At 38.2% G+C, this 25,515-nt stretch overlaps 1 protein-coding gene across 2 annotated transcripts in view; it reads left to right on the top strand.

The window, feature by feature from the left end:
• kremen1 (kringle containing transmembrane protein 1) overlaps window positions 1-25,515 on the top strand; it is a 75,822-nt gene that overhangs the window by 33,103 nt on the left and 17,204 nt on the right. For both annotated transcript variants that reach the window (XM_008417853.2, XM_008417855.2), the window contains exons 2-3: window positions 417-579; window positions 12,601-12,692. In XM_008417853.2, coding sequence (XP_008416075.1) covers window positions 417-579; window positions 12,601-12,692 — 255 coding nt within the window. The remainder of the gene's footprint in view (window positions 1-416; window positions 580-12,600; window positions 12,693-25,515) is intronic.

Here is a 25,515-nt window from a genome sequence, read left to right on the forward strand (position 1 = left end):
TCAGGGAAGAGAAGCCTTCCACCAATCATTGTTTTTCTTTGGAAATCCACATATGGTTGTTATATGCTTCTAAATTCAAGCCATACTTGCGCTTGCTGTATAGTTTTGGCTTTCGCCCCATCTCACTCTATGTTGGTATTAATTGAAACAGGGCTTTTATTGGTTTTGCTCTCATATTTTTGGCTGGAGTTTAAACGTAGTGGGTCTGTGCACTAAGACCGTTTACAATCATTCCAGACACATTAAAATGTTTTAAAAGTACAAATGTTATCGTACAGAATGCAGATATTCCCAGTAAAGACATTCTTTTAAATCTTGAAAGATGTGTGATCTCTTATGCCAGACATGTGATTTTGATATTATTTTATTTGTCCCTATTTTTCTCCTTTCATTTCTAATTTTCTCTTCTCTTTTAGAGTGTTACACTGCCAACGGACAGGACTACAGGGGCTTCCAAAACCAAACCAGCCTGCATGGAGGGAAACCCTGCCTGTTCTGGAATGAGACCTTCCAGCACCCTTACAACACCCTCAAGTATCCCAATGGAGAAGGAGGTCTGGGCAGCCACAACTACTGCAGGTTAGTGTATCATAAAAATTAAGTTTCACTCATGAATCCAAAAAAATAAAATAAAATAAAAATGAGCTGCTAACAACCTGTTAGCATCTAGTTCTTCTAATCTTCATGATGGAGCCTTTGCAATCCAACCAGCTGCTAACCAGGACCAGATTTATTAAAAAAAGGGAAAGGTAACTTTAAGGTTTGGCCTTTTCTGGAACTAGAATAGATTAAAATAGAAAGAACTAGCAAAAAATATTGTTTCTAAGTGAAGAAACTGAGGTGTGTATATTGGAAATGAGAGCAGACTTTACTGATAAAACAATCACACATTTTACAACATTAATCAGATCAAGGAGTGCATCTGTGAAGACCAGTGTTTGTGTTTGGTGATTCCTTGATGCAGAGTTGTGCAAACATTTTAGGAAGCCTCCAGAAGTTAAACATTTACTCAGGAAATGAACCACAGATTTGAAGAAGTCTGAAAACATTAAAAACATATTTTGGCGATGCGAGTATGCTTTTTTTTTATTCTTTCAAATCTCATTAATCACTTTATAACCCGCTTTAGATTCATGTCGTGGCTCCATCAGAGGAATGTCTGACACGGTTAGTTAAGATTAAAATTTAAGGCTGATGCCAGCAGTTGGCAAAGGGAACAAAACACCCCAAAATTGGAAACAGGAAGGAAAGGAGTAGATTTCCTGCCTTCAAAGGTAACAAAACGTTTTCTGTTGCACCATAAAATGCCGACGTATTAGCTCAAACATTTAACTTCTCCCTCTCAAAAGTTGTCATTTTATGTTGAAGAGACAACAGTGAGGCTGTTCTGATCGAAGCTGTGTTTTACAGAAAGACCCATTTAGCTGCTGCTTCTTATTTTTTGGCTTGAACAAACATCCTCTTTGTGTGCTTCTTCTGCACATCTTTTATCTTTATTCAAACTTTTTTCTCTTCCCTTCTGCATTTCCTCCTTTATCTTTTTATTTCATCATCTCCCTGTTTTTTTTTCTTTTGTTCAAGATAGTTGTGAATTATTTCAAACAATCTGCCCTCCAAGACGTCCAGATTCTCTGATTGTTGGCTTACCAAGTGCTTGACTTTCTGAATAATTTAGAGCCTGTTTTTTATTTATTTTTTTTAATCATTTTTCAAAGTATTTTTTCTTCCCAGAGGGCCTGTGCAGATATTCTGCTTCTGAATATTTTAAAGACAGCGTTTAGCCCTGCTGTAACAAACGTGCAAACACCGAGTGGAGTCCGTGTAAGCAAATCTCTGTCGCCGTAATGTGAATGGTCTGCAGTGGCTGTGGTGTCCAGAAAGTCATTTCAGTTCATCAGTCACACTTCCAACAGCAGCTGTCAGCACTACAAGCGTAAATGTCAAAGTTGTGCGTTTTCCTGGGCGGGGAGCGTTTTGTGAGCAAAATAACGGAGACGTCCAGAACGGTGGCCTGGTCCTGATTGCCAGGCTCGTGGAAACAGAATAAACCTTCCAGAACAGTTCTGGCTGTAGACGTATAATGCGGCCGTGCTTTGAAATGGAGTAAGGCAAATTTGTTTTCACTTGGACAGGATGGGATTGTGGAAGATTTATGAGTTGGATTTAGACGGAGTATGGAGGTAAGCATTCCCTGCACATTAGGAGCTCGTTATGTCCAGAAAGTACATTTTCATTGTTTGGATTTGGCTGCTGTCTTGGCCTCTCGTACAGTCGGCAGCTTTGGCAGCTTACCCACAGCTCACATTTTTGCCCACCCCACCCCAGAATCAATGACTTCTCTTTCCACGGGGCTGAAGCTGGAGCTAGTCTCACACTTTTCCTGCACAACCAAAGCGGACACTTCATTGTAAGTAAATGAGGGTTGGCATGTGCGGCATGTCTGCACAAGGTCAAGTGTTTGTCCATTCCTGCACCCACGTACATGAGCTGCTTGATAAAAAGAGTTCACCAGAAGATGTGTTGTATTCGATTTGCTTGATCAGAGAAAGCTTGCCCATGAGGTGAACTTCTGCAGTCATGTCTCGTACCTCGTCATCCAATTTGGATTGCAAATGGCCTGATTTGCATGAGGCGCAGACTGCAATTCAAATCAATTCATATTTCTTTAAAACCCCTGCAACCTTCAAAGTCTTTCACATCTTTACACCTGATTTGTGTCTCTTCCTGACCTGAGGTTCAGGTTGATCTTGAGCTCCACAATGGAAGGGAATCCAAAACCAATAGGAGACAGGTAGCAGAGGGAACCACGATGGAGGAGTAGTTTTAGCTTCCCTTGTTCGAAGGCCAGTTGAAAATGAAAAGATGAAAGCTTAGATAACGTGTAGCTTAGTTCAGGGACAATTTGTAAAGATGCAACAGTTGTAGTGTTGAATCTCTTGACTAGCCAACAGAACTTTTAGTCAATTCTGGATATTTTCAAGTTGCTCTTGTTCATGAAAAATATTATATCCCCTATGGATTTAGTTAAAACATATTTAGATCGCTTCGAAATGTGAAACACATGAACACTGCAAAAACTGAATTATTCCTGTCTAATTTATGGTGCAAATATCTTAGCACACTTGAAATAAAACAAGAGTACTAAGTGGAACAAGTACTAGATTCACTGGCAGATTATTTCACTTGTAACACTTTAAAAGTGTCTTGTTACGAGTGAAATAATCTATCAATACAACTAGGACTTTATTTATTATGGAATTGTTGATTTAAGACAAGCTCCTTTATCTTGCTAAAAAGTTACTTGTAAGTTAGTTTTATCTTATTTTATGTGATATTTACACTAGAAACTAGACTCAAATACTTTGTGCGATTTTGTGTTTTTGCAGCGTAAATTTAAAAACCAGAGCTCACAGCTTGTAATTGATGTTCTCTTCATATTTCTGGAAAAAAGCAATCCAAATCATCCTGACTCTGCATAAAAACTAATTACACTCTCAAATTAAAACTCCCATTAAGCATTTGTGATAACAGACCATGAGAGTTTTCATCACTTTGGAGGATTTCTTTCCTCTCTGATGTTTGAGTTTTCACCTGGCTAGACTCTGGTTAACCAGGAAAATCATCAAATTTTAAACAATCAGCACCCTCTGCATATTTAATCATTATCAGTCTCAACTTTAACACATAGCTCTGATATCAGAGGCTGGAAATCTCCACAAAAATGGAGTCATTAAATTCTAATAGTAAATGGCAAAAAGGTACTCCAATAAAAACAGGAAAAACTGGTGTTGCATTATTTCCCTTTAAAGACACGAATGGAAACAGAGAGGAAGAAGTTAAAAGTTCTCATATAAATATATATATATATTCACTAATAATTAATATAGTTGAAGGAAGCTCTCATTTTAAATCATGAGAATGATGAAGTACTGTTTCTTTATTCTAAAAGCACGTCTTTGACCTTTTTGTCACATTTCCTAAAAGTATCCCACAAATCAAAGTTCTGATTTATGTTCCCTTTAACATTCAGCCCAATCTCGTGTCCCTGCAGCCTGATATTGGACTCTCCTCCCGGTGCATTAGTTGGAGCGTGTGAAGCGCATGATGGTTCAGTAAGAGGCTGAATAGCTTTGTCTGCCATTTGACCGCTATTTATATGCAGGTGTGTGTTCTGCAGAATTTATGAGTGCTCACCGTGGCTTCTAATGCTTTTCCCTTACATGGATTAGATAATGGAAATGCCAGAGTGAATAGTGTTCCCCAAGTTGATTGTAAGTGAGTCTCCATGATGCGGGGCTCATGCCTGAGGTCAGGCTGCTGCAAACGTGATGTTCACTGATTTTATGACCGTATTTGTGAAACGAGTACTTTTTGAAATTAACTGTCAAGGAGCTACTTTTTATTAAACTCAGATTTCTGGGTTAAAAATATTTTCTTACTGTTCTGATGTAATATTCTAATCTTAAATGTGTTTTCATTAGCTGTGAAGAGATCAGAACATCATTATAATTAACAGAAGAAAAGCATCAGACTCTGTGTAATAAATCTATGTAATGTGTTCACTTAGTGAATTGACTTACTGGAATAAATTAACGTTTCAATAACATTCAATATTGAATATGGCTGCCTTTATGTATTGCTTTCTGTTATGATTTGACAATATCACCTCTGTACAATGTGCTGTAGGGTTACCATGGCGACAAAATCACATTTAAAGTGTTTCTCTAAATTATAAAACTACACATAAAATCCCACGCTTTATGCATCTGCCCTTGATTGTCATCACACGCATATGATTAAGTGAATAATGCTCCAGCATCATTGAAGTGGTTTCATAATAGCATAGCTAAATTTCATGCTATGCTCTTCAGATGAAGGTTGACTCACCTCGGATTGCCGAATGCTTGGAATGACTCCAGCTACAGAACAGTCCAATCTATTTTATCATTAATTTGGCTAACAATTGTTTGACCACTTGAGGGAATTCATAAACATTGCATAGAGCATTAAACATAAAAAAAAAATAAAAAATACACACATAACAGCATTGCTTTAACTACATATATACAGTACATTATATGTTTTAGATTCAGCAGTAAAATTGACACATAAATTTGACAGAAGCTTAAGCAATGTTTTTAATCTGAAAAAAACATTATCTTTAATATTTGACTCTCTTTATTTTGACTGAAGTGAGCAAAATTAATGACATAAATGATCATGACTAAATTAAATTATGCATTAAGCTACAAAACGTGTGTTAAGATAAAACCATGCAACGCTTAGGAAAGTCAGAGTTATACTAGGGTTATTAATAACACAAACTTTAGACATAGGAATCAATTTGAAACAAAATTTTGAGTTGTATTATTTGTGTACACAATGAGTTTTTGTGATTCCAGTCAACAAATCATTTCATTTCAGTTTATCTACATTATAAAATTTAGTATTATAGTTATATCAGGCTGCTTTTTGGAAAGTATGACAAAATAAATGAACCTTAGATTAAATCACATCCATCCATTTTCTTGTACCCTTGTCCCTCAGTGGGGTCAGGAGGGTTGCTGGTGCCCATCTCCAGCTAACGTTCTGGGCGAGAGGCGGGGTCACCCTGGACAGGTCGTCAGTCTGTCGCAGGGCAACACAGAGACACACAGGACAAACAACCATGCACACACACACTCACACCTAGGGACAATTTAGAGAGGCCAATTAACCTGACAGTCATGTTTTTGGACTGTGGGAGGAAACCGGAGTACCCAGAGAAAACCCACGCATGCACAGGGAGAACATGCAAACTCCATGCAGAAAGACCGGGGCCGGGAATCGAACCCAGAACCTTCTTGCTTCAAGGCAACAGCTCTACCAACTGCGCCACTGTGCAGCCCAGATTAAATCACATTGAACCAAAATTTAAAAAATAAGGTAAAGTGAGATACAGCATCAAATCAACTTCTGTTTATTTCAAATTAAGCCAATTTATTTGGTCCCAATTTAATCTTAATTATAGTCCTGCATGTTAAAGTTGCTTTGTTGCTGCCTTTGCTGCGTATATTTTGAAATTAATTAAATAAAGGATACGCTGACCAAGGAAGTCCAAAGGTAGACCTTTTATTTTTATGTTTTTTCTTGAAACTAGCAAGAATATTGCATCTTCAGCAGGGCAGCAAAGCGATTCCAGAAGTACAAAGGAAAATGAAAGATGGATAACTGGCCAACAATCAGTCCTTACCTAAATCCCTGTGGACAACTTTGCAAAGAGCTGCAGTCAGCTATTATGAAATTGACTCGGCTCCAGCACACAATAATAAAACAGTTACAGAAACTATCAGCAGACAAATAAGAAAAGGCTAAAATAATTTCAGTGTTCAGAGATCAAATATTTTCATATTTCATATTCATCAACAATGAATATTAAGCAAACATATACAATGCATATTTTATTGTTTAAATTACTTTGACTTTCTTTGCATTTTGAACCAAACCCCTGCTCTTATCAGCTCACTTCCTATAAAATAGCTGCTTTCTGTAGTTAGAACACAAGATGGCCGCCACAGAGGACACACCCACCAGGTAGCAAACATTTCAGCAGTACACCTGCATACAACAATGAAGCCCACGCTCTGGAACTAATGTAGAAACGGTAGAGAAGAACTTCTTGGCATATGAGGAGCCATACGCCATGACTGGCTTGTTGCTAACAGGACAGCAAAGAGACAGAGAAACACAGAAGCACCATACGAGGCGAGGAGAACCGTATTTTCCAAATTAAAAGTTGCTCCTGAGTATAAATCACATTCAGTTAAAAGATATGTGGTGAAGAGGAAAAAACATTTGTCTAACGTGAAGGATCTTGGTCCATGTTGATAGTGTGATTTGGTGACACATGTTCACATGCTTTTCAACAAACTTAAGGAGATGAACGACTTTGACTTGGACGTCAGAAATGGCTGCGCTCCACCGGTGAACTGCACAGCAGAGTGGATCAGAGCGGAGATGCATGCAGTGTAATCTGGAGAAATAATCTGGAGGTGGTTTCAATTTCTGAAGCAGTAACAGCAAGCAGGCATGCCTGCAAAGTCATTCGTATTCAACTACCAAGGCGTGGCGACGTTACTTCACCTTTCACTGTATTTCCTACTGTAAAGAGAACCAAGCAGAGTCAACAAGTAGAGTTTGTCAATGACTAGGTCTGGGTAACAAACACAAAAGCTCTGGACTGTGAGTACAGTTGGATATTTCCAGAGAGTTGCTGGTTCTAATTACCCTGAGCATCTGTCTGTGTATGCTGTCTTAATCCATCACAGACCAGTCATATTTGCTTTTTCTGTAGTATTTTTGTAATATGATCTGATGTTTGATTAGTCAGGGACAGTAACTCGTAGCATTCTAACATGACTTTGAGTTTAGCACGTCGTCGTGGTGCAGAAATTCGCCAGCAGGCGGCAGGAAGCCCTCCCCAGCTATACGTTTCCTCCACGTTCACAGCAACAGAGAGCAGTTTGCATGCTACATCATCCAAGTCAATTAAAGAGTCTTCTCTCATGCAGTAAATTACCAGACTCTGATCTGCTTTTGACCTCAAATCCCTACCCAGACAAGCCTCTCATCACTACTTTGCAATCAGCATTTCTCCTCCCACCAATCCTGCAAAATGAGGGAGGTAGAGCTTTCATCTCCCTTTTCCATGTCTGCTAGTAAAACTAAACAAAAGTCAACCTAGAATCTCACTAAATGTTTGTTTTGTGAACATTTTATTGCATGTTATGACCGGTCTTTCCACAAATAGCATGATGTTAAAGATTTTTCTGGATTTTTATATCTAACTTCACGGCGCCAGGCGTTTTTTAAAACTGATCATAAATTTTTGAGTGAAGGAAAACATGTGAACAGCGGCCAGCTAAGAACAGCTGTTTTTCCGGCTGTGCTCTGATGGACACCGCTCCTGCTTTCAAGTGTGCGGCTTGGGAGAGCCTATGAGGCACTGTGGGTATAATTGGCTGTGTACCGAAATGTGTGGCTCACTCTGAGCAAAATGACTCAATCATCGTAATTGTGCCAATTAAGAGTCCAAACATATTCAGTGCTCTTCCTCCAGGTATGGGAGTGTTTCAACAAGTTCTGCTGATCAGAGCCAAAGCAGCCCTTAACTGACATACAGCAAAGGGAATGTTACTCCCCCAAAATCCCTCACACAGGGACAAACACACACAGTTGGAATAACATTTGTCAGTTTCTTCCAGGATAACATCTTTTCTCTTTGCTGCAGGGGAAAATGGAAAAATATCCATCAATCTAAGTCTGCTTTTATCTCCTAATCAGACATTGTTGGCATTTTAACTTTTCTTAGGCCCCGTGCAAACAAACACACAAATAATGCACAATGTGGCAGAGGCACAAAGCTTTTAGCAGAGGCTAAATGTTTGAAAATATGAGCTTGCACGTGCTTTCTTATTCTAAAATTGGACATTAAAAGTAGATCTGCTCTGAAAATGGCTTTCCCAAGCGAACCAGGTCAAGTTTTCCCACATTCAAATAAGTTGTGGATACATTTAATGAAAACTCCAAACACATTTACATGTATTCATGTAAACGACAGCCAGAGCTGTCTTTAAAAGGGAAACTGTTGGTGTGATGCAAATTGTTTTGGGAAAAAAAGGACGTGAATAAACGTGGTAATACTGCAGCAAAGGGGGAAAAGTAACACCATTTGTTGCAACCCCCTCCCAAAAAAAACAAAAACAAACAAAAAACCATCAGTGAACTGATCCTGTCTTTTAGGGGGACGTCTGATGTTTTTGATTACATTTCTTTGTATTCTTGTAAATAATCTAATAAGGTTTTAAAATAATTTTGTCATCTTATGTGCAGAATTTGTTAAAGGGACTACAAATAAATTACTTTTGAACATCTGAACATATCTTATTGTGAGATAAGATAATACAAGCTAAAACTTTATTAGCCCCAAGTGGGAATTTTAAGAATTGTATAATACTGTTGCACTGAGTGGGACTGGAAACTGTGCTTTACAGCATCAGTCAAGGGGAAAATTTGGTAAGAAATATGGATCATAAAGCCCCGCCTGGCTCACTTTTTAATATTACAATATAAATATCATATTCTTCTGAATTTGTGAATGAATTTTCTAAAATCTCAAAATCTCATCTGTCACTGTTAGTAATTAATTTAAAGAAAGAAAAATAAAAAAACAAGAGAACATGTTTTTTTTACCCATTGATTGACTTACATAAAACAAAAACATATTCCTCTGATGGAAAGCAATAAGATTTCTGAATCCCAACCCCAGGGAAATAGCAAAATTGAAAGCAGAAATCAAACGAAAAAACTAACAAAAACAGTTTGATTGGGGTTCAGTGACAAAGGAATGCAAATGGATACATTGTTTTCGTGGTTAAAAAGGCATTTATGAGACTTCAATAAAAAGTAAATAATTAAAAGCTAAAATTCATCCCAAAACACTCTTGCTAGCCAAAGTAAAAAGGAGGGAAAGTCCAAAAGGAAAAAGCAAAAGCAAAGCAAGGAAAATGTTGTGGGATTCCCAGGCTGGATTTGGTGGGTTGTTTTGCTTCTTCGTGTGTTTAGTGAGATGTAGCTCATAAATCCTGCACAGAAATAAAGCAAATGGGGGGAAAACATTTCCTAACAGAAACTTCTCAGCTGGCTGGCAGTGTGCAGCAGCAGGCAGGGAAAGAGCACCACTGCATTAATCCATGCTGCATTCAGGATCTCAGATCTCATTTCACTGGAAGGACTTTGACATGTGGGAGCAAAATGTAAAAAAAAAAAAAAAAAAAAAAAAAAAAACCCCAAAAAAACCCCAATACTTAAGCAATGATTAAACTGTAACTTTTTCAAACTTTACCATACCTTGAAATGACAAATCCACCCACGCCTCTTTCAGCTGTATGATTGTGTGATGGATCTAGAAAAAGGCTCCGGGTTGAAGAACCCGCTAAATTAATCATATATCAAAGAAGCTGGTGAATCACACATGAAGTGGGTGGTCTGCTGAGGATTTTTCTTTTTCAGATTCAAATGCTTAATTTATGTCTGCCTCCTTCTGGGTGATTAAGAAACCACATTAAACTGCATAATTGGCTTTTATGCATTCTTTGGATTCATATTTCAAAAATGATTATACTGTGTTGACAGGTGTTAAAAAGAGAGGAGGCGAGCCATATAAAGCATAGGTTTGTAATACAGCGACTTTTTATTATTGTTTGGCCCAGTTTTCACTGTTTAAAGAGCAGCCTGGAGCCAAACAAACAGGTCTCCTCTTCCCATCTAGTGAGGCAACAAATAGATCCCAGCACATGATACGACGAAAATCAAGCTTGTGAACTTTAAAGAAGAAAAAGTTGGGGGATGAGCTACTGTGGAGAGGCTTCAAGGGAAGCAGCGATGATTGGATTCTCAGAGCATAATGTCTTGCAAAACAACTTCAGTGTTGTTCATTCAGAGCATAAAAAGGAGAAGATACTCCGGATAGTGTTTTTTATTGGAAAAGAAAAGAAATGGAAACGCCCTTCACAACTTTGCACAGAAAAAAAGTGAAACAGTATAGCGCAGCGCTGCAGGGCTTTTTCAAAATGCTACAATGAGCTGTGTCATGAGAGAAAAGGTTTGTGGCGTTCAGTCAGGGCTAAAAAAAAGTCACTTTAGAAGGCTGTTTTTAAGCAAGCAGTGTACTTTTACAGTCTGCAGTTAATCCCAAAAAGGAGGTTTAATAGCTGAAATGGCATTAAGATGAGCTTCCAGTTCACAGCACGGCTGCTTTTACTTCATTTCCCAGCATTTTGAAGTTGCCATGAGGGTCCTGGTTTACAGAACTGGTTTACCCTGGAGATGTTGAGCCTCCCGTCCCATCCCACTCCTCATGGCTTTTATAAGAAAACTGAAAAGGAAAAGCACCAAGGGGCCTTTCTGAGTTATTATGATGGGTTAAAAGTGTCTTGATGAGTTTCAAAAGAGGCTGCAGACTCGGACAAAAGCTTGGCCCCATCACCCCTTTCTCTCTTTTTCTGGGTCTCTGTCTGTCTGGCCCAGAACAAAGAGCCTTCCCTCTGACCTCCAGAAGACTGTTTAGTCTGGACTTGACTGGCATGGCTAAGCCTCCAGAGTTTAAGGAAAGAAGCTGAGCAGACAAGTGCCAACAGATGGATCCCATAGTGATTGACATGGGAAATAATCACCCTAGAAACACTGCTGAGTATTCAGCTCTAAATGGAGTTTTTTGTCTTTATAAAGTTAGTTTTGCAACAGTACATCCATGTGATAACCTGTTACCCCTCCTCTGTTTTATCTTTCTTTCTGTTTTTTTTCACCCTAATTATTTCCCAGACCTACTTCTAATTAGTTAATGCTCTACCACATTTTATTTCATTTCATCTCAGTAAAAACACAACAGCTCCACTAAAGTATTAGATGTTTTTTGGAGAACCTTGTGAACATACAGCTTCATGTAGACAAAGGAACTGTTAACAGTTTTCCATCTGAAAATGGAGAGAGCATGGCTCAACTAAAACCTAAGGCTGTCAACATTAACACAGGCTGTTTAATGCATTTATATTATATAACAAAGGTTAATCGTATGACTTATTTTGACTTAAAAAGACTCTTCCTCGGAGGGTTATGCGGTTCACAGCAGCGTGGTCTTATACTGCGGTCAGCAAAGTGAAGTCGCAGTACCGAGTGAAAAGATGAGAGAGGATAGTCAGACTGGTGAGTTCAGCGGCACATTTCAGCAAAAACAAAAAAATGCTACTGGTAACTCTGGAGGAGCAACTCAGGTAGAACAATTATTTGTGTACCCATCAAATCTTGTAAAGGTGGAAAGAGGCACACAGGTCATTTTAAATAAATACTTTTTAGACGGAAAGAGTTGATGGGATGAAAATCTTTTATAGGCTGCTAAATACTGATGAGTGTGGAGGAGAAGGATTACTTTGAAGCAGGACAACAACCCAAAACATAATCGTTTATGTGTTAAAACAGCCCAGTCAAATACCAACCCTAAATCCAAATGAAATTTGGTAGCAAGCTTTGAAAGTGGTTGTTGCTTCTAACCTTTAAGAGTTTCATTTGTAAGCTGTTTTGGAAACCATGAGTCCGTTTATAATTATGCTCTAATACGTGTTGCTCTGTCACATAAAACCCTAATAGAATAGTTGCTGGATGGAAACTGAAAGCTGAAGAGAAATGAAAATGTTTTCAGGGCTCTGATTGTTCTAAACAGCTCCAGGTTAACCTTTTGTATAAAAAAAAAACTAGAAACTTCTACATCACAGCAAGCATCTGCACAGACTTAATGTTGCATAGCTATATTATTTTATACTTGTGAGCAAGTAATGACCTTTTTTATTAGCAGCTAATCTGCATCATAAATTCTTGGCTGATGCCTCACCTTTGGTGGGAACTTACTGTTAAAATTTTTCAAAGTGAAAAACTTCAGTTTATCACCTGTTTCATTTCCATACTCATTATTTTATGAAAAAGAAGAGAAGAAGAGCTCTAAATGAGTCTGTTTATTTGTACACTAGCTTATTTGTGCCTTTTCTCTTTCCCTCTTTGTGGCTGCAGGAATCCTGATGGGGACGTCCAGCCTTGGTGCTACATCACCGATCACGAAGACGTTTCATACTGGAAATATTGTGACATCCCTTCGTGCCAGAGTAAGAAGCTGCCACTCCTCTCTCTCTCTCGCTCGTCCGCCCTCAGGGACGTACAGTGGGCATGCAGACCGGCCGTTTTTATCACTGAGCTCATCTTCCCACCTGCCATGCATAGCTTCGTGGTCTGCAGTGGTTGTACGCAGCTATTATCATCGAAAAAATGTCTCTAATTGCCTCCCATCGCCCCTCCTGCTGCCTTGTCTGGGCTTGCTTTTAATTTAATGCAAACCGTCAGTTCCAGCTTGTGTTTGTATGCGTCCCAAATGGTTGAGCAGAAACTGGACGTCTTATGTTGGCTTCTGAATGCCATTAATGGACAGAACGTCTTCCAGAGCTAAAAAGTCCAGTTGCCTTAAGAACGCAGGATTGTAATAATCCACATGGACACGTGTTTGTCAGCACTGATAGATTTTGCCTTTGGCTTCGTAGCTTGTTTTGACATGCTTCTTGTTTCCTGCCAGTTTGTGGATGCAGTTGTGTGTTTAGTTCGTATTATGTGGGTGTGAGACTTTCTCCGTCCAGTAATTCTCAGATTAATATGTGTGATGGACTGCTTGTACTCAGGGATTTTGTGGCTCCAAGAGACTTAGCACTTTTGACACAAACACACACAGAGCAGGCTGTCTTTAATTCCTGCACTTTCTTTCCTTTCACCTTTTTAATCGCTCCTGTTGAAATAGAAGACTTGGATGGATCCTCCTTTTGTGCTTTTCATGTCAAAGATCACAATTCTTGCATGGCAGGTTTCAGTGATATACTGCAGGTGTTTGCATTTGGCTAAGCTTTTATATAAGGCTTTGTTACAATTGATATACATTTTCTAGTGAAGTGCAATGAAAAAAATATAGTTTTTTTTTCTTTCTCTTTAGTCGCACTTTAATGTTTCTGATCAAGAAAAAAACCAAATATAATCTGGTAAATTTCAAAAAGTTGTTTTTAAATAATGTCATTTGTTTAGAGGGGGGGGGAAAATGAACCCAAATCGACGTAATACCCCTTTACCCCATGTTAGCTTCATTTTTAGGTTCAGTTTTACAAATCATTTCCAGGTCTGATTTCTGCTTTACAATAGTCGGGAGAAATAGAAAATAAATGTTATTTACTATCCAACTGGAAATTCAGGTGGACAAGCATTAAATTACAGGGAAAAAAGAAGAACAAGAGTCTGAACAGTAAGGGCAAATTTACAACCTATAAAAGTTATACTGTGTATTTCATTCAGATCCTGGGGAATTTTCATTTCTTCAAAGAAGAATTAATAAAAATCCCTCCATATAAAACTTAAAAGATGCTTAAAGGCAGTTCATGATCCTCAAGTGTGTCACAACCAATTATTCTGTCATGAAATTCTCATTCAAAAACTGATTTGAAAGGTTATTTTGTGCCTGATGCCAAAAAATATGAGCAGATCCGAACCATTAAGTGTGACAAAAATGTAGAAACCAGTAAGGAGGCAAATACTTTCTCAAGGTAGCAAATATAGTGTCATATAAGTCCTAAATTGGTTAAATCAGATCAGTGTTGTTGTATTATTCCTAGTTAATATGATCTGTTGAACAAAAACAAAGCATAACTTTTCAGTTCATCTGAAATAAATATTTATCCTTTCTTTCCCAGCACAAGCAATATCCCATCTTTGTTTTCATGCAAAAAGCTTCTTTTTGGAATTTATTCCTTGGCCTACATTTCCCTTCTCTTTGTTTTCATCTTCTTTGCTTCCATTAATAATTTTCCTGTTAAGTTATACATTCAATGTTTTACATGCGGTTCTTGAGTTTGTGCTGTTTTTTTTTTTTACAGCATGTAGCTTCTGAGATTATTGTTACAAAGTGCTCAGTTTTCCATCTAGTCAGTTTTATTTAAACTGCATATTTCATCAGGGAATTATAAGCTAAAATTATTTTTTAAATCAGGTGTTTGTTTAAATGGGAGACTTGTCTCTTTTGTCTCAGTTTATTAATCAGAGTTAATTTAATGCTTGCTTTTTTATTTCTGCAAAGTGTGCCTTATAGTTATTAAATCAGCTAGAATGAAAGCATGAAAAAGTGTGACAGTTGTAGAACAAGCTCTAACATTTTTGTTCTCTATAGCCTAAACACACACTACTTCATTTTACTGACAACTCTGAAATGCATTCTCGTAAATGTAAGACTGCCTCCGTATTGTCCGCGCCTCAGATCAGCTGAAATGCCCTCAGGGCCTCCTATCTGCCTCCAAAGCGATAAGTGGCTGCAACTGGGATATTGCAGAACGCTGCAAACTTCCATATTGTTACAAGATTATACAAAAATATTACTTGAAAATAAAAACCCCACAAAAAAGTGACTGCATAAAGTGAATACTTAAAGAAACACTAAAACGTCTGGTTGGTAACTAAAGATACGAGGTGATGAAATAAAAGTTAACATGCTGCAACTTTACGAATAAAAAGAAGGATCATAGATCACAAAGCAAACCACAACCACAAAATAAGACAAATTACACAAATAAGTATGACAGAGAAACATTTTTTAAATAATTAGCAGACAAAGAAGGTGCTATTTGGTTATACATTTTTATTTTATTGAAATAACGTCTTTAAACATAAAAGTGTCATCACTGAATCATGCATTTAAAGAAAATTAGGCCCGGGGCCTGTTTAGTCATTCATACATTTCAAGTAAAATAAGCAGGAGCATAGAAACAATTCTGAGTTTGACATGTATGAGCTTGAGGTAGACTGATGAACAGCGGCAATAATTTGAAAACACCAAGACAAGACTCTTCTGGTACCAGTGGGCCTGAAAAACGTCTCTCAGACCCTCCAGCCATCCCACTATTATCATGTCTGAGCTGCATACGTGACTCCGGTTTGCTGTTTGAATGGCTCAGGCCCATTAGGGCCATCCAGCGCTGCCTGTTGGCTAAATGGCCTCTTTGTGTCTGAAGGGCGAATTTGTCCAGGGTACATTTTGAGTCATTATGTGTACATGTGTTTTCTACTGGAATATGAGTGGCTTTTTTTCACAAGACTGTGTATTTTGTTCAGTGTGCTAGATAGCAAACCTTTTAAGTGTCCGTTAAGGTCAAAGTTGAAAGAGCAAACCTGGGTTTCAAATTCACAAAGCGACAGATCCGTTGAGCTGGTTCACAGATTCATTTACCGTATTTTCCGCACTATAAGGCGCACCTAAAAACCTTCAATTTCCTCAAAAGCCGACAGTGCGCCTTATAATCCGGTGCGCCTTATATATGGACCAATATTGAGCCACAACAGGTCTAGCAACTACGGTAAGCAGCCGCCGACTTAATTTTCCCCCGTAGAAGAAGCAGTGCACAGTGCATGCTGGGATAGTTGTCAGAACGCTGTTTTGTTAATAAAGTTTGATAATACATTTAAAGCCGGGGGTGCGGAGGGGCGGGGGAAGAGAGACAGAGACTGCGGCGGCAGCGTGTCGGTTGGTCTGTGTTACCCAGAAAGCAGTTGGACACAATATCGCAACACCAACACTGTGAGTGAAACAACGACTGGGGGCAGCCTACTATATAAAGTACTCAGACCACTTCTTTATAAATGTGGATGTATAATAATAGAGTACAGAACAAATTGGCAACCCAAACTGAAGCGTCTATTCTATGCGCCTTATAGTGCGGACAATACGGTATTTGTCTTGGTTGTAAATCGCCACAGTTAGCACTTAGGCCAAGCATTTTAGTTCTTATTTCTTTTTTTATTTGTCCTACAAAAACCACATGTAGACATGTGAGAGACATAGGCTACAACTTGGAGCCAAAATAAGTCATAGTTCTAGCATGTTTAGATGTAAAATTACTTGAATTTAAACAATAACTTTACTTTCTGGTCAGAAATCAGACTGACATCTCTCATTACAGAAAAAAATATCAAGTAAAAATGCCAGAAAGCATAATAAAAAAAAAAAATCAAAAGCTGATTTAAAAAGTTTATACTTAATATTTTTACTCCTGCTTTTATTGCTGAAAATATGACTGTAATGTTACCCAAAACAGTGCATTTATGAGGTCAAAAATAATATTTTTGAATAATAACAACAGTTTTCTCATTCAGATGTTTACTAGCAAATTAGCAGATGAAACAAGATGTAATTTAATTAAATTTTATGTGCCATTGACATTGATTTCAGGCGAAACTGGTTTCATGCTCACAAGTTGCCTCGGGACATAATGAAGGGCACAGTTCAGAAAATACGGCACTCAACCGACACAGAATCTTGCAACACAATCTGTTGCACCAACACGCAGAGTTTTTTGGCACGGTAGGGCTTCCATTAATCCATAGCTGACTGACTGAGCTGAATGACAAAAGTGAAAAGTAGAAATGTTGGATTAGGTCTAAAGAAATAGAAATGTAAATAGTTTTTCACACAATTCTGGAAATGGTTTAGTTGTTCTTCCTCATGGCATTCCTTCACTTCATTGAGGTTTCTTAGGCTTTTATTTCTGCAGAACTGCCTTTCAAAACGGTTGAGAACTTTGAGTAGGCCATTGCAAAGCCTATCTTTTGTTGTATAAATATTTTGTTGTAGATTTGCTGCTTCGATTGGAATCATTGACCCAACTTTTGGCCGAGTTTCAGCTGTCTGACAGACGGCCTCGCCTTTTAATCTAGAATATTTTGTTAAACAAATAAGATCCTGGTCCGCTCAATAACTTCGAGGTGCCGAGGTCCCGTTGCTGCAAAACAAGTCCAAAATATGTTTTTGCTAATGTACTGTGTTTGGTTTTCTCCAAACAATGGGGCTGTGCATTACAGCCAAACATTTCAGCTGATCAAAGGAGGCTTTTCTTGAGGTTTTGTGAGTCATTCAGACGCAGCTTTTCTGAAGTTCTAGATCAGCAGACTCCTGCTTTTACTGGAGGCAAACACTTGTTGATGATCACTTGGTAATTATTGACATTTACAGGCATCTTTTCAACCGCAAAATGTTTGCTGGGTCTGCTCTCTATGTTGATAGAGTCAATAATAGGGCTGCAACTAAAACATGTCTTGTCATAAGAGACAATGGGACTAAAACGTTTTCATGAATTTCAAGGAATTACTGACTTAAAATAAGCTCCTATTTCTTGCTGAAAAGTTACTTGTAAGCTGGTTTTATCTTATTTTAAGAAGTGAGATATTTGCATTAGAAATTAGACCAATATTAGTTGGTAGGATTTTGTGTTTTTGCAGTGTGCTGTGAGACTCTGCCCAACACAGAAAATGTTCCACTAGCATGTAAAATGCAAGTTCATAACAACTGGAATATATTAGCCAACAATGATTGCTGGCCTAAAGTACTTTGTGATATGAATATTGCACACACTGTTATTGTGATGACCATATATTTACAGTATATTATGCAGCCGTATGGGACAGTTTTGTTTGTCCTAAACATGTTCCTATGTCTTACAAAATAGCTACACTTTCTAATGAGTGAAACTTTGCCCATATCAAATGGTGTTTGACATGCCACGCCTCTTCTATCTGAGCTCTTTCATAAGAACATGAGCAGAGGTTTGCTGTGAGCGCTGCATCCACAATCTCACCCAGCAGAGATGGTTTCTCCCTGCAGGGAGCTTTCAGACACGATTGCTTTGTCTCTTCTTTTGTGAAACCACAATCGCCACGTGGTGCCGCACCTTCTGGCGCTTCTTGTTCTCAATCTGCTTAATTTAACAGCTTTGGCTGCCAAGCGAAAGAACTTGATGATCTTTCAGTGTCAATGTTCCCTGTCAGCGGCTGGCAAGTAGAGCCGGAAAAAAGAAAATCCTTTTGGATGCCAAAGGAAAAGGCAACAATAATCTTTGTTTTCATTTCGTCTGGCTTTTGTTTTGTCTCTGCCTTCGTTTTGTCTACTATTTTGCTGATGTTTGATGTTGCGTGGTTTGTAGATCATCGCCACTTACTGTGGCACCTGCACTGCCTGCCAAAAGTTCATTTTCTGTCCAGCTGGGTTTCCTGTCAGTGGGTGTCATGCCACCCTGGTTACACTGAGAGTAAATCGAGGGGATAGTCATATGTAGCCAGAAGCACATGGGGGCCCATTGAAACAGGTTAAACTAGACCCAGATGCAGAACTGCTGCTATTATAGCTCCACTGAGCAAATAATGTTTCTGTGCTGATTCAGTTCGCCTATTTAAATGAAAGATATTTATTTATACTGCTTGGCATTCTTCTTGCCATTCTGCTTGGCATTTTTTCAATGCAGATTGCACTGAAACAAAATACCACCAACTGAAAGCTGGAATAGAATAGTGCAGGAATAGAAACAGGAAAAAGTGACACATAATCAAATTGTGTTAAAAATCAAATTGGTGACTTTTTTTTTAAGTGCAGAAGTACAGATTGTAGCCGTCCCACTGAGGTGCACTGGGACAAATTTATCACAATTTTGAAACAAGGGAGCAGGAGGAGTGAAGTATGATTCGGAAAAGATTTACACACGAGGTGTCTTTTTTTTTTAGATCATAAGTTGCTGCAAACTGATGTTTGTTTCTCTTAATCTGCTAACAGCAAATGAAAACACAACATTTAAAATTATAATATCAGATCAATAAGAAATGCTTTTGGAAAACAGAACGGTGGCCTTACTGAAAATTATGATTAAAACTGCTTCACAGTTGTTATTTTTCAAAGGTACCTTTAATCTGACAAATAAGAAGGAATGTGTATTTAATATATTGAATAAGACTGTAGTTCAGTTGCAAAAAAAAAAAAAAGCACCATGGAAAAGCAAACCGCATAAAAAAATAAATAAATACAGTCAGCTTTTGGTGAGCATCAAACAAGCAGACCAAAGGATTTCCCTTTTCTATTCCCCACAAATTAAAACCATCAAATGCACCACCAGGCATTTTTATTTGTCAAGACTCTGATTGTTTTTTTTTTTTGAATGCAGGTCATGCATAACTGATCAGGTTTGCTCTGCTGAAGCTCCTCCTAAACATCTTCATGTGACATCTCTCTCCAGCAGACACACACACAAAAAAAAAGGAATATGAAAATGTTCCAATCCTCTCGCACAACTCGCTGTTAAAGCCACCCTTTGTGGATAATATCAAGCACGATTCTGCTGCATGCCTCTGCCTCTGTGCTGTGATGTTCTGGAATACTTGTTTTTCAGGCAGCCTGATGATGTGTTTTCCCCGCAGCGCTCCACGCTGGAAAGGCATTCTGTTTTGGTGTGGCTCTTCTTAGCTGACATGCATTAACAATGTGCCCTAACTGAATCCGACTGACAAAGTGAAACTCTCAGGGTGAAGTCCTCAAGCGTCTGCCAAGACAACGCAGCTTTGATCTCCACATTGGGAGTTCATCTGTCAACAGCAAATAACCAGGAAAAACTTGTTATGCCGCAGAGCCTTTTCTTAACTACAGAGATGTGCAGCAGCTGTGAATGTTTCTAATGTGTCAAACAAAAAAGTGTTTTTCTAAGTAAAAAGGCAGTGGAAGACAAACTGCGTGTCACTCCACTGTAAAGAGACTCATAAATGGTAATTCCTGTAATAATAAACCCTGTATAAACTCTCGAGCTGCCAGTTTCACACACAACTTTAATTATATATATTTTAAAGAATGAGTCGCTGTTTTTTGTTGCTTTTTTTTGTATCATACATTGTTAATGTGGCTGACATTACCTGCCATGATAGGTAATGAGTCTTATTATAAAAATGCCACAGTTCCCACGTGTTTCGGGTTATTTTAAGACGCGTCTTTGTTACGGAGCTGTCAGAGAGTTTGCATCTGAACATTTAACTACCAGGACGCAGCGCTGCAAGAAGGTTCCTCTTTTGTCTTTATGGACAATCAGAAGGAAAGGCTGATTAACCATCTGTCACTGTAACAAAAGACTTAACGCTAGCAACATCGCATCCATCTGGCGAGGCAGTCGCACCTTGAACACATTAAAACCAAATAATGTGTTAGGACGGGGCGGGCCTCTTTTTTACTGCAGAACCTTCAGAAAAGTATGCAGTGATGAGATGTTGCTTAATTAAGATGGATTTATGGTGCTGCCACATGGCCTTTTGAAGTTGAGGTGACACCTGAGTAACATGTGAAGAACTCCTGAGTGCCACCAGGTGTTTTCTACACGTACAAGCTGCGTGTCCACCAAGGGTTTTTACAAGGCCAAGACTGTCTTGAACTTTCTGACCCCGACTGCAGTAAACGTCTGTCCTTTCTGAAGAAGTACAAGCTGATAAAGTTTGAGGAAATGGAAGTGATGTTTGTGGTACAGATGTTGTTTCTTTTTAAGTAAATAGATTGAAGACTAAAAAGCCTTTGAAGAAAGACCGTAAAAAGAATGACTAGCTGTTGCTTTCTTTCTTTAATTTCTGACTGTTTGATCTGCAAATTACTTTACATATAAAAAAGTCTTTAAACAGGTTTCTGTGTTCTTAAGTTTGCATGTTCTCCTGGTTAATGTGTGTTTTCTATGGGTGCTCTGGTTTCTTCTTGCAGTCCAAAATCATGTTTATTGGAAACTTTAATATTAATAGTACATAAATTGATGCAAGTCAGTTTAACACCCAGAATCTGCTTCAGACTGTCCAATTATCACAAATGTAGCTAATTTAAAAAAATATTTAAATTTATTTATATGTTAAATCAAATCATTTCTGCCTATCTTAGCATTTTTATCAGATGTTTTGACACTTCTGAATAGAGCAGCTTAAAACGGTTAAATTTAGAGCGGATGCCACTGGTGTGGGCTGTTTATAACCCTGTCATGCTATTATCCATCTGGCTTTTGTTTCCATGCCGTCAGATGACATGATGCCAAAGGGGAAAAAATGCATCATAACGCATCTTACGCTCTACCATACGCAATCTAATCACTACAGAAAACAGACTACCACTGATTTTTATTTATTTATTTTTTGGACATGGAGAAACACTCAAATATTATAAAAATCACAAAAAATTAACAGTACGCATTATTTTATGCTACACTATGAAAACAGTTTACTCAAATGGGGATCCAGGATAATTGAAACTGAAAGCAAAACTTATGGCGTCTCTTCTGGTCTGATTATTTTTCACTAACATGGGCAGATGCCCAGGGCGGCAACAGAATGAGGGGAATGAGCAGCAATTAAATGAAACTACAGGAAAATGAATAAATAAATGGCTCTTTTTAATTTTTCTACATAGAATGTTTTGCATGTTTTTCACTATGTGAGCATGCATGGCAGCATACAAAACAGCAACATCAACTTTAGTAGAAAACAATTAGTGTATTGATTTTTTTTTATAGAAGTGACAAATGAGCTCTTTCTAAATATCTTGATGTAACTTTATATCGGTGTCTGTGTTGTTACTTCCAAACATCTGTAAAGCAAAAGTTTGCAGTGGGAATCCAGTTGGAGGGAAACAGTTTTAATAAAGCTAAATTAATAGTTAGTTGCCTTAAGAAGAAAAGAGTGAATTAAAACAAGACAACATGTTTTTGAAGCAAAGTTGCTCATGTGGTTTGGAAATCAAACCCAGACTGAAGCTGAGATTCGACTCTGCTTCGTGGCGGTTGCGGTTGAACTTGTGATGCTTTTGGGTTTCTGTGATTGCATAATTTATCTCACTCTTTATTGTTTTTAGAGACAGAATATTTTCCCTAGGTGGTCTAATGCCAGCTGTCACCACAAGCAGAGCTGTTTGCCTGCGCTCTGAAGCAGGTTCAGACACCACTGTGTAGAGAACGGGTGCGTGCTTGAATTCATTTTCTGCTCCTGATACAACAGTGTCAATCCAGTCAGATATTCAGATTATAATCTGGGGGGTTTAACAAGGGGTTAATTCTGGTTGTTAAAAGGCTCCTGTAAGTAAAGTATATTTTTTCCGATGTTGAATTGCGGTCAGTCATGCAAGCTGATGTAAAGGCTGAAGAAGGTTGCTTTTTTCCCCACTCATACTAGTAATGGAGGAAAAATTAAAATTGGGACTTTTAGGCAACAAAGATGGATTTATTACTGGCAACTTTAGCAAATCAGGAAACCCTGACTGACTTATCATGTGGCTCCCTTTGGCGGAAGAGTTCAGAAAGGGTGCTAACTGTAAATAAACGCTTATCATGAGGATATCAACTGTGTAATTTGTTTCTAGTCTCTAAAAAACAAATTACTTTTCCAAATGTGTACATAAGCACATTTTTCAACATACAGCTTGTTTAGTTTTACAAGTATTACTAATTTGCTTAGTGGAAACGTCTCTGTTGTTCGGCACATATTGTAAATATTAGTGGTTAGATATTTACATTGTGAAGAAATAAAGGCAATCTGCTGGAAAGGTCAAGGTCTGGCGAGAGACAGAAAACTGTAAACATCCATCAGCTGTTAAGAAATTATGATCAGAATTATTGAAAACACTGATATTTTTTTAATTAGGGTTATACAGCTTTCTGCCAGAGTGACACTCTACAAGATGTGGAACGAGTAAAAAAAAGGTGGTTAATTCCCAAATAAGTTTTCTTGTTGCGTATTTGCATGTAAACTCATGAGCAGAGTTCTGCTCTGTAAACACTGGCCTGTAGGAGGTGGTTTCTGTGTGCTGGAGCCGCCTGCTAATACTAAAGTTACAGGTTATGACATGGCACTAAATTAAAGGGCAGCTATGTTGGGTTTTTTAAGGTGTCTGGTCCAAATATGACCATCTGTGGTTACACTGGTTAGGGTTTACCTTATACTTCAGTGAACTTTCTACATAGACTAGAGATTCTTTAAAATGTTATTTGAGATGTTGAAAGGCTTTTTTCTGTTTGTGAAAACAGACACAGTATTTTCTAAAATGTTCTTTGGTATACAGTGTAAAAATCCCAAGAAATCTGTCTTATTTATTTGATTTTAAATGATCAAAGATCAGCACAGATTCAACAGACAAAATGTCAACCATCTTCCTGGACCATCTTGTTCCCCAAATGTAAATCTTGGAGTAACTTGAAGTGAAGAATATAGGAGTCAATACAACATTATGTGAATAGGAATGGTTTGATCTCTCTGTATATTCGCTTCAAAACTGTGAAAGGTTGTAAGAGATTCCTGGCAAGGTTTTTGTTGGGTTGTAAAGACTTGAATTGCAATAAAAGATGATTTTATTTCATGGGTTTTCCCAATATCTTCTCCAGGAGTGCCAAAAAGCAGTTGTACAGTTATTTGTAAGTAAGCAAAAAGTGGATTTTAAAGCCTTGAACACACTCTGTGGCATCTAATCTTCCCAAAGACGAAATAGTGCTGTGAAGAAACCTTTTATTCAGAAAAGTCCTCCAGAAACAACCAGGAGGGCACCGCGGAGATTTCCTCCCTCGTCTGGCTCCTGATTCTTTAGACATAGTTCAATTAAATCATTCGGGCCATTAGGGAATTAGAGGTATTGATCATGAGGTCAGCGGGTTTCGTAGAATGTTTGCTAATGAGAACAAGTAGACTGGCAATTGTTTTGTGCTTATTCAGAAAGAGGAGGAGACTGACAGCAGGTCAAGCACTCAGGGTTCATAAATGACGGCTAATGGCCAAAAGAACAGACATAGTTCTTTTGGCATTGCTTCAGGTGACTGCAAAACTTATCATTGAAATCTTAAGTTATTTTATCTATTAAGTGTATGTGATCTTTTGTTTTTTACATTTAATTAAAACAGTGTAATGGTGCTGCACAGTGGCGCGGTTGGTAGAGCTGTTGCCTTGCAGCAAGAAGGTTCTGGGTTCGATTCCCGGCCTGGGGTCTTTCTGCATGGAGTTTGCATGTTCTCCCTGTGCATGCGTGGGTTTTCTCCGGGTACTCCGGTTTCCTCCCACAGTCCAAAAACATGACTGTTAGGTTAATTGCCCCTACGTGTGAGTGTGTGTGTGTGCATGGTTGTGTGTCCTGTGTGTCTCTGTGTTGCCCTACGACAGACTGGCGACCTGTCCAGGGTGAACCCCGCCTCTCGCCTGAAACGTTAGCTGGAGATAGGCACCAGCGCCCCTCCCGACCTCATTAAGGGACAAGGGTGCAAGAAAATGGATGGATGGATGGATAAAACAGTGTAGTCAGTCTAAGCTGTTTATTTTGGTTATTTTGTCAGTAGAAAGGTACTTAGAGTGAAAGAAAGACATTTTATTTCAAACATTTAGCTTAAAATACTTTTTCTGCTTTTACATTTAAGACATTGACAAGTACAAAGAAACAAAATGATTGATTCTTCCTAGTATAGGGAACATTTTTATCATCTGCCAGGCTGCTAAATTTAAACTACCACTGTCATGGATGTGTTGGCAAGAACAACAGACCATAGCAGGTGTTTTAGAAAAGATGCTTCTGGTCCCTCCTTGGTGTTTCTGGATGTTAAACATTAGTAAAATAGTCCATAGCGTTGCTACATTCAGCAGTTATTTGGTTATTTTATTCTTTAATGAATCTTTCTGGTGTAGACAGAGTTGTAAACTAAGCAACTTTAAATGAATCTCAAATACTTTCGTTTGGCCTTCGTGAGTCTCTGTTGAAACAGATTTGTTGGTCCTGAAGTATGAAGCTAACGGGGAGTCTGAGGAAGGTTGAGACCAAAGTGGATTGACATTTGATCAGAGTTCTCCAATCACTAGATCAAATTCACCCAAGAGAAAATTATAAAACAGTCATTTTATGACATTTTAATCCATCATTGTTGTTGGAGGTTATTTACATAGAAGTCGCAGGAAATCGAGGTTGGCTGTGTCCCAGCATTTATAATCTTCCGGTCCAAAAAAAATGCTAATGCAAAGCATTTACAGGCAATGAAAAGTCTAATATAAAAAAATTAAGCAAAAAAAGCATCTATTTTCTTAAAATAACAAGCAAAATTGTTCTAATTGTAA

This window comes from Poecilia reticulata, linkage group LG9, assembly GCF_000633615.1.
Source record: "Poecilia reticulata strain Guanapo linkage group LG9, Guppy_female_1.0+MT, whole genome shotgun sequence".
Lineage (NCBI taxonomy): Eukaryota > Metazoa > Chordata > Actinopteri > Cyprinodontiformes > Poeciliidae > Poecilia > Poecilia reticulata.